Source organism: Gekko japonicus, unplaced genomic scaffold (assembly GCF_001447785.1).
Source record: "Gekko japonicus isolate JY-2015 unplaced genomic scaffold, Gekko_japonicus_V1.1 scaffold1051, whole genome shotgun sequence".
Classification (NCBI taxonomy): Eukaryota; Metazoa; Chordata; class Lepidosauria; order Squamata; family Gekkonidae; genus Gekko; species Gekko japonicus.
This window is the reverse complement of record NW_015160868.1, coordinates 439576-449886: the sequence shown is the minus strand read 5'-3', so window position 1 is coordinate 449886 and position 10311 is coordinate 439576. Positions and strand designations below refer to the sequence as shown.

Below are 10311 nucleotides of genomic sequence, written 5' to 3'. Positions count from 1 at the left end.
AAACTGCGGGAAAACAAAGCAGTGCAAGTCTGAAATGCCAAACCACTTCTGATCCGGCTCATTTCCGGTAGGGGCAAGCACTGTGTGAAATGACAGCCCTGTACCGGTTCACTTCAAAACGGATGATTGCCGGCTTGAAACCGGGTGAAACTGGGTAATGTGAAATTCCCCTCTGTGTCTCACAGTGGCCAAGACCCAGGTGTCATCAGGAGGTCCTACCAGCACAGCCAAAACTCCAGAAGCCCTCCCATTGTTGCCCCCCAAGCACCAAGAATACAGCACCATATTTGCTATGAGGGTTTAAAGGGAGCCTCTATGTATGGAAGCAGGATGTTGCTGAATATCAGCATGGAGTGGAGGTAATAATTGAGATCGGCTTGGGCCTCTGGGCCCTGTGCTTAGGCCTTCAGTTGCCCTCTGAATGAAACAGGATGCTGGACTAGTTATTTACTATTTGTATACCATTCTTCCATGAAGCCCAAAGTGGACTAGATGGATCATTGGTTGTCTCCACTATGGCTGTCATTATATGGGATTCTTGGGGGACTTCTGGCTGGCCATTGCTGAAGAGAGAATGCTGGACTAGATGAGCCTTGGTTCTCATCCTAAAGAAGTCTTCCTGTGTCCTAATGAAGTACGACTTGAAGACCCCAGGGCACGCAGACTGCAATGGGTTCAAAGTCCAACGGATGCCTGAGTCGAAAGACTTACAGCACCATCCTTCCAAATACCCTTCCAAGTCCACTGAGGTCAACGGGTTTAGAAAGGTACAGCCATTACAGCTGTTCCGCAGAGGTTGGCAGCTGTAACTTTTATCCACGTTAACTCAAAGAGACGGAAGAGTTCAAATCTGTTTTAACAAAGAAATGGAGGGAGGGAGGGGAAAGCTCTTTCCTTCCTGCACCAGGGGAAGGGGGAAAAAAAGAATGTAAAAAAGGATGCTACTTAGTATGCATCTTTCGGCCACATGTCAATACAAGAAAGTTGACATGGCTATAATGTAGGAACTCCCGCTGTAGCTGTTCAAGCTAAGTAAGAGATTCCTTTTTATGTCTTTCATCTCGCCTCAATATGTTCCAACTTAGTTTGACTGAACTCAACCAATTCTTTCCATGTGTTTCGTATTTGACCCGAGCGCTGTCCAAGAGCGGCATAGCCTATTCTTCCGTTTCTTCAATAATACTCCTTGGCTAAATGGGTTTGGATTATACTTTGATTCTCCTATTTTTCAAATTAAATATGCAAAATATCATACGGCTGAGGGAGGGACGTGAAGGAGGGCCAGTGGGGAATCGCGGTTCGAGAGTCCGACCGGGAGGCGGGACATCCAGATCCAAATACCTGCTCTGCCATTCAACTTATTGGGTGACTCTAAACCAGTCGGCCTCTCTCAGCCTCACTTACCTCACAAGCAGTGTTCCCTCTAAGGTGAGTTAGTGTGAGCTAGCTCACAGGTTTTTTGCCTCTGGCTCACACACTTTTGTCTTAGCTTAGGAAGGATGCCTCCAGAGCAAACTAATTTAGGCAGCGTTCAAATCGCTCGCTCACAACGAGAGCCAGTCTGGTGTAGTGGTTAAGTGTGTGGACTCTAATCTGGGAGAACCGGGTTTGATTCCCCACTTGCACCTGGCTGGATGACCTTGGGCAAGCCGTAATTCTGGCACAGCTGTTCTTGAAAAAGAGCAGTTTCTGTCAGAGCTCTCTCAGCCCCACCTACCTCACAGGGTGTCTGTTGTGGGGAGGGGAAGGGAAAGGCGTTTGTAAGCCGCTCTAAGACACCTTTGGGTAGTGAAGGGCGGGGTATAAATCCAATCTCTTCTTCTTCTTAATGCCAGTAGCTCACAAAGTAGAACTTTTTGCTCACAAGACTCCACAGCTTAGAGGGAGCACTGCTCACAAGTCGTTTGTGAGGATCCGTGCAAGAGGAGGAACCATGGCCACTAGTTTTTTTATGTTTTTTTTCCTGAAGCCTTTTTTGTTTTTTTCCAAAAAATTGGAAAAATTGAAAAAAGAAAAGAAAAAGAAGAAAACTGATTATGGAAAATTTTATTTTAACATGATGAATAAAATATTTTAAGACAAGGTGTTCAAATATTTTCCAAATCATTTCTAAAAAATATGTATGGTATCAGATTGATCTAATTTCTGTGCACGAAGGACAAGCAGGTCCTAGGTTACAAACTGAACTCTCCAATGCAAGAACAAGATGCATTTCTTCCTTTAGGAGGTGCTATTGTCACAAGAAAAGAAAAAGGTCTCAGCTTCTGTTTGTAATAATTGTTTGGATACACTATATTTTTAATATGCTAGCTGTGATAATTTCATGCCAAGTAAAAATGTCCATAGTCATATTTTATGTTCCTAAAGTAACAGAACGACTTTCAATCTGGAAAAGAAAAAAGAAGTGCTAATGTAGCATCTTTTTTCAATTTTTCCAAAAATTTCCGTTCTATTTCCGAGCTTCAAAATTTCTGGAAATTTTACATCTCTAGGCCAGGTCATTGTGCTTGGCCTTAACCCTGCATGAACTCAACGCGTTCACCCTAGGAGACAACCATGATTCCCTGGAGCCGCACAGTTTCCGACGAGGAGACACTTGATAATCTGTACTTCAAACTGCTGGTCCATGTTACCCATCTTTATTTATTCAACTTCAATCTTCTCATTGAGGGGCTCCCAGTAAGCCCCAGGGTTTACACCGGAATGCAGTTTGGAAGTGGATGCTTTTAAACCCCACTGATCAGTGTCACCAGTTGGTTGACAATTTCCTCTTGCCTAAAACAAGCAGTCCCCAAGGAATTAAAGACGTTAGCTAGGAGGTTTAAAGATCAAGGTGACTGGACACGCTTTCCCAACATGGGCAACATTGATCTTTTTAAGGATTACCAGTTCACGGAAGCCATCATCTTTCGGCGTCAGATACGGAAGACGGCTCTCTCCAAGTTCTTCAAGGAGTTTCCGCTTCTGCAGATGTAAAATAAACGGGTTATTATACAACACAGATCAATATTTATATATAAATATATAAGCACAGCAATATTGCAAGACATTTGAAACTCATCTCTGACCAATACAGCAGAGTCAAAGGGCGCTAAGACTCTCAAAAGCTTATACCCTGGAATCTTTGTTGGCCCTTAAGTTGCTCCTGGACTCGAACTGCTTCACTCTAGCAATGATAGTCACTCAGTGTCCTGGGAGCAACCTGTGCTCTTTTGACACGTAACCTGTGGCTGTTCTGAGCACTGTTGTCCAATGTGGCACCTGTCCCATGTTTCAGAAAAGCGGGCAAACCCCTTGCCTGGTGGGGCTTGTGGGTGGCAAGTAGGCCCCTGGTCTAGGCGGGGGATCCCCCAATTTGGGGGGCTTCTGTCTGCTGCCGGCCAGGTGGCCGGCAGGGGAAACCCTGCCCTGGAACAGCAGCATCACATGGCGACGTCGCCGACACAATGTCATCACATGGAAATGACATCATCACGTCAGCCGTGTCGTGCAGTGACGCTCTGCTTTTGGGGCAAAAACTCTATGGTTTGAGCTCAACTTTAAGCACAGAGTTAGCCCAAAAAGCAACATGTTGCCACAATGACGTCACTTCCGCGCGACATCATCACATCTGGGAGGTTGCTGCCCACTCCCAGACTGCCCCCCAAATCCCCCCCGCCAGCATGACAATCGTGCCTGGCAGGGCTTTTTTTGTAGAAAAAGCCCAGCAGGAACTCATTAGCATAATTGGCCACACCCAACAGCAGAAACTCATTAGCATATTAGGGCACACCCCTGCCAGCACAGGTCATTAGCATATGAGGCCACACTCCTGTGTGACCAGAAGTGTGGTCATCCAGCCACACCCACCTTTTGCTTCTTATTCTGTTTACCTTGTTTGTTGTCAAAACCCAGGGCTTTTTTTGTAGCCGGAACTCCTTTGCATGTTAGGCCACACACCCCTAATGTAGCCAATCCTAATGAGTTTCTGCTGTTGGGTGTGGCCTATTATGCTAATGAGTTCCTGCTGGGCGGGGCCAACTCGGGAGCCAGCCGGAACTCCGTTCCTGTGTGTTCCTGCCCAAAAATAGCCCTGGCCTGGCAACCCTATTGACAGGTGGTCCCCCCCCCCTTGAAACATCCACTGTCAAAGCAGTGGGTAAGCAGCGAGCCTTTCTGAGGTGTACGCCTCATGCCGGGTATCGAACTATATGTGGCTCTTGTGGTTGACGGCAACTGCAGCTCTCACCATGTTAGGGTTGCCAAATGGGCCTAGGGGGCGGGGAATCCCTGGCTTCGGAGGCCCGATTTCCGCCGCGGTGGAATCGGGCCCCAGGGAAAACCCCGCCCCTGAAGCTGCGTCACCAGAGGTGACGCAGCCACATCACTCATTTGGGGGCATGGCCCACATCGTCGGGGGGGGGGAAACCATATGGTTTTCCCCTCGACAATGTGGGCCACGCCCCCAACGTGAGCACGTAGCACGTCACTTCTGGTGACGTGCTGCCGGCGCCCGCGCGCGCCCCTGACAAACTCCCAGACACCAGCGAGGCTCCTCCGCTCCGAGGGGTGAGTCTACTTGGCAACCCTACTCCATGTGCTGCGGAGTGAATATTAATGCACTAGAGTCCCATTCTCATCTTGGGAGGAAAATGGGAGTTCCAGTAGCACCTTAGAGACCAACAAGAAGTTGCAGGTATAAGATTTCGACAGTCAAAGGTCCCTTCATCAGAACTGACGCGATTTGATTCTCAAAAGCTTATACCCCCCAAATCTTGTTGGTCTCTGCTACTGGACTCGAATCTGGCTCTTACCACTGCAGACAAACCCAGCTGCTCTCTCAAAGTCATTTAGTCAAGGGCTCCAATGCTTTCAGTTTTCCCCAGCTTCCAAGCCCCCCCCCCTTGAGTGCACAAAACCAGTAAGAAATCATATTAAAAGATCCTATAAAGAAGAAACATCTTCTCTGTGTGTGTTGTTCTTCAAGATCACCTTTAAAAATATCATCTCCTGTCACAAAAAGAGAGTGAAGGGAGAGCATGACAACATGTTCAGTTTATGGCACAAGATCCAACGCAATTCTTCCCGGCTTACATCTCTGATTTTGTTTCACGTTCCTTCGCTTATCTTCGTTTTCTGCGTCGTGTTACAAGACTAATGGATTTTTAAGTCTTCGCTGTACTTAGGGAAGCGGCATTTCTCAGGTTGAGTCAGTGGCCCTGAAAACCCCAACTTCGGCCTACGTGCGCTTTTCACATAGACTCTGCCAGCAACCACCACCAGAAAGAAGGGGGGGGGGGATTATAGAAAAAATGGCCTCTCTTTTTCTTCAATCGACTTGTCCTTTGCCTCCCACAAATCGAGAATTACACACTCGGAGAAAACTTATCTGTGTCATATACGTCTCAATCAGACTTTGCCTTCTGTGGCAGAACTAAGTTTGCTAATGAAAATCAACAGAAACAAACGGAAATTGTTACATAGGAGCTGGGGGAAACCAAAGAAAATAATAAGAGAACCACCAAAGATGAGCCATTAAGATGGTTGGGGGGGGGGGGGGGCGGGGGGGATAAACAAACGGAAACCAAGTCAACAAGAAGGTTTGCCAGCCTCCAGGTGGGGCCTGGGGATCTCCCGCTTTTGCAGCTGATCGACAGCCGACAGAGATCAGCTCCCCTGGAGAAAATGGCTGCTTTGAAGGGTGGACTCTGTGGCATTGGGCCATGCTGAGGCCCCTCCCCTCCCAAACCCCACCTTCTCCTGGCTCCACCCCCAAAGTCTCCAGGTATTTTCCAACCCAGACATGGCAGCCCTATCAACAAGGGACACTCTGATTGGTATCGCCACACCATGAGGGTAGGGGTGCCAAATGCAAACACACTTGTTCTGACAAAAAATGTTGCATTGCCACTGGGATTTGGTGTTTCTTGGTCCCCAGTCACAAATGCCCTGGGACTGAACAAGGTTTTGAACAGGTTTATTAGAACACACAGTATGCATATCTCTGATTTGCAATTTCAGTGCACATTTTATATATATTATTGCCTTGTATGCACATACCCAGCTTCCCTTAAAAAAGTAAGACTCTTCAAAGCCCATTGTTACAACCAATATTCCCTCTAAGGTGCGGAGTCTTGTGAGCAAAAATCCTACTTTGTGAGCGACTGGCATTAAAGCTGTGAGCGAGCGATTTGGCTGCTGCATACATCAGTTTGCTCTGGAGCCATTCCTTCCTGAACTAAGACAAAAATGTGTGAGCCGGAGGCTAAAAAACTGTGAGCTGGCTCACGCTAACTCAGCTTAGAGGGAACAGTGGTTAAACTCTAAACCTTTTCTTTCCTGGAAGAAGAGTGCAGGGGGAATACTTTTATAATATCTGTTGGTTGAATCCACCGGTTACATTCCATTTAGTAAAGAATAATCCATCAGAGGAGCTATTTGGGGGAAGATATAGTAGGTCGGTAAGTCATGCACTCATTTTCATGAAAACTCAACAACAAAGAACTGTCTGCCATAAATTTTGACAAAACAGAGGAAAAACCCCTAATATTTAAATCTGTCCATCCTTCATATGGGACAATTCAATGCATTTTACGGGACCTTGACACAACAAGTTCATGTCTGTTATACTCGTTTATCAGTCATGGCTTCTCCCAAAGAATCCTGGGAACTGTAGTTCTGAGACGGCAGCCAGTACACAATTGCCAGGGGTCTCTAGAGAGATAAAATAGCTACTAAGCCAGTGTGTTGATAATATAAATGCATCCTTACCATTTTTTACATTTGTTTTCAGATGATATTTAGGAACATAATAGGAATGCAATCAAACAAGCATTGGCCTGGCATTCCATAATTTCAACACAGCTGAACATGTGTGTGTTAAGTGCTATCAAGTCGCTTCCAACTTATGGCAACCCTATGAATTGTTGTTGTTGTTCAGTCGCACAGTCGAGTCCGACTCTTCGCGACCTCATGGACCAGCTCCCGCCAGGCCTTCCTGTCTTCCGCCGTCCTCTGAAGTTTGCTCAATTTCATGTTCGTTGCATCGATGACACTGTCTACCCATCTCATCCTTTGCCGTCCCCATCTTCTTTGACCTTCAATCTTTCCCAGCATCAAGGTCTTCTCCAGTGAGTGCTCACTTCTCATTGGGTGGCCAAGGTATTTGAGCTTCAGTTTCATTATCTGGCCTTCCAGGGAACAGTCAGGGTTGATTTCTTTTAGGATTGACTGATTTGATCTTCTTGCAGTCCAAGGGACTCTCAAGAGTGTTCTCCAGCACCATAGTTCAAAAGAATCTATTCTTCGGCGCTCGGCCTTCCTTATAGTCGAACTCTCACAGCCATACATGACTACTGGGAATACCATTGCTTTGACCATGCGGACTTTTGTTGGCAGGGTGATGTCTCTACTTTTTATCATGCTGTTTAGGTTCGCCATCGCTTTCCTCCAATGACCTCCAAAACATCCGATCGTTGACAGCCTTGGTCAGGTCTTGAAAACTGTGGCTTCCTTGATGGAGTCCATCCATCTCATGTTGGGTCTTCCTCTTTTCCTGCTGCCTCCCACTTCCCCCAGCATTATTGTCTTTTCCAGTGACAGTCTTTTCCAGCTGAACTTAAGGAGGTGGGAAACTGGGGGCTCAAAGTCCAGGGTGCAGGAAGAACGAATCCCTCCCTCTTTTGGTGTAGTGGTTAAGTGCGCGGACTCTAATCTGGGAGAACCAGGTTTGATTCCCCACTCCTCCACGTGCACCTGCTGGATGACCTTGGGCAAGCCATAGTCCTGATAAGAGCTGTTCTTGAAAATTTCAGTTTCTGTCAGAGCTCTCTCAGTCCCACCTACCTCACAGGGTGTCTGCTGTGGGGAGGGGAAGGGAAAGGAGTTTGTAAACCGCCCTGCGACTCCAAGTGATGGGCGGGGCATAAATCCAATCTCCTCCTCCTCCTCTTTATTCTCAAAAACTGATGCAGGCGGGTAGCCATGTTGGTCTGAAGCAATGGAACGACGTTTGAGTCCAGTGGCACCTTTTAAGACCAACAACGTTCAATTCCTGTGCATGCACACGAAAACTTATACACAGAAATAAACTTTGCTGGTCTTAAAGGTGCCACTGGGCTCAAACTTTCTTCTGTTTTCAAAAGCCGTGTGTGCTGATATTGTAAATATTTTTTCTACGCCTGTCAGTCAGCAGAATCCTTAACAGAGTTACACCCTTTGAAGTCAATGAGCTCAGAAGGGTATAGGCCCGCAGAGCCAGCCTATCTCCACCAATTCTCTGTAAGGCTGTCTTCTCCATCCCCACTCTTTCTTGGCTGTAGCTCTTTCAAAATCTGACATAAAAGGCATTCAAATATATAAAAGGGGCACAGGGTCTGATCGCTTCAGAGTCGACCGTCATCTTTGGGAAACGTTATAAAAAGACGACAACGTGGAGTGAGCGACATAAAACAAGAAGGTAGTTTTCGAGTTAGCAAATAATACATTTGCAGTGTGCATTTGTGCATTTCCTAGTCACTCTTAAAACTACCATATACTTACTCCAGATATAACGCATGCACGCACGAACACACAAAAGATACATTAACGTTATTTGCAGCGTTAAAGCACACTTGAAATGCCTGAGCTGGTTTTGCTAAGCTCAGAACAGATTCTTTCCCTTTTTCTAAACTTTTATTTTTCAAGTTGCACGATGAAAAGACGTTGGACCGGGAAAGGAAATATTTCAAACACGCAGAGTAGCAAACAGAGGAGGAGTGGGGGGGGGAGAAATACTGACAATTCCTTTGTCAAATGTTAAGCTCTTGGCAAAAGCACGCAGCATTAAAATGCACTCTTGAGCGGAGGTAAGAACCGACTCACATTTGATTGTCAGATCTGACTAAGCGGCTCCTCTCCTGCTTGATCTACAGACAAATACACACAGCTGGGGGGGTTGGAACACCACAGGCCTCCGCGTATACCAGGAGCTGTCACACACGTGTCAAATACATCAAGCTACTCGCAAATTCTTCCAAAACAAAACGGGGGGGGGGGGGGAGGGAAAAGGAAGGAAGAGGGAAAGAAGAGGCAAGGAAAAATCAAAAGAGCCAGCTTTGCCAACTGGCTGGGCTGCGTGTGCCGTGTGTGTTGTGTCTCAACAGGTACGGTAAAGAGAGTACAAAATGGAGATAGCTGGCAACTAGAAACCAACTGGCAGAGGTAGCGTGGGTATCAGGGAGGATATGCAGTGGGGTTTCAATAAGAAGGAGGAGGAGGAGGAGGAGGAGATTGGATGTATACCCCGCCCGTCGCTTGAAGTCTCAGAGTGGCTGACAAACTCCTTTCCCTTCCCCTCCCCACAGCAGACACCCTGTGAGGTAGGTGGGACTGAGAGAGCTCTGACAGAAACTGAAATTTTCAAAAACAGCTCTTATCAGGACTATGGCTTGCCCAAGGTCATCCAGCAGGTGCAAGTGGAGGAGTGGGGAATCAAACCCGGTTCTCCCAGATTAGGAGTCCGCACACTTAACCACTACACCAAACTGGCACTGAGTGGCGGTCAAAGGAGAGGGGTGGACCGGCGGTCCATTGAGTGCACCACCCAGCTTCTAATGGGTTTCCAGAAGCCCTGTGTGGTGGTGGAAGGAGATGAATAGGCCACTGGACCAATGGTCCGTTGAGAGTACCATCCTGTGTCTAATGGGTTTTCAAAAGCCCAGTGCGATATTTATTTGTTTGTTTGTTTGTTTTCTGGATTTTTATTCTGCCTTCCCGAAAGTAGGCTCAGGGTGGATCACAACAAACAGAGTCAGAGACTTGTGACAATAAAATTACATTACACTAAAATCATTAAAAACAGTAAAATGCAAAAAGGTAGCAGCAATTACACACAAACACAAAAAAAAATGTTAGGGCCACTTAGGAGGAATCAATGGATACTGAGATGGACGCCCGCTGCCTCACCTGGCGGAACAGCTTCGTCTTACAGGCCCTGCGGAATGATAAAAGGTCCCACAAGGCCCTGATCTCCAGTGGCCTCTGATTCCGCCAGGCCAGGGCAGAAAAGGCCCTGGGCCTGGATGAGGGTAGAAGAAGAAGAAGAAGAGATTGGATTTATACCTCGCCCTTCACTACCCAAAGGACTCTCAGAGCGGCTTACAAACTCCTTTCCCTTCCCCTCCCCACAACAGACACCCTGTGAGGTAGGTGAGGCTGAGAGAGCCCTCTCGAGGACTGCTCTTGAGGGAACAACTCCGAGAGAACTGTGACTGACCCAAGGTCACCCAGCTGGCTGCATGTGGAGGAGGAGTGGGGAATCAAACCCGGTTCTCCCAGATTAGTGTCCGCGCA

At 47.1% G+C, this 10311-nt stretch overlaps 1 protein-coding gene across 1 annotated transcript in view; it reads right to left on the bottom strand.

Moving 5' to 3' along the window:
• The window catches only part of FTO (fat mass and obesity associated), a gene marked incomplete at its 3' end in the record, with an annotated part of 177145 nt that overhangs the window by 92006 nt on the left and 74828 nt on the right, over positions 1-10311 (bottom strand). The window contains exon 3 of the mRNA XM_015422227.1: positions 2887-2964. Coding sequence (XP_015277713.1) covers positions 2887-2964 — 78 coding nt within the window. The remainder of the gene's footprint in view (positions 1-2886; positions 2965-10311) is intronic.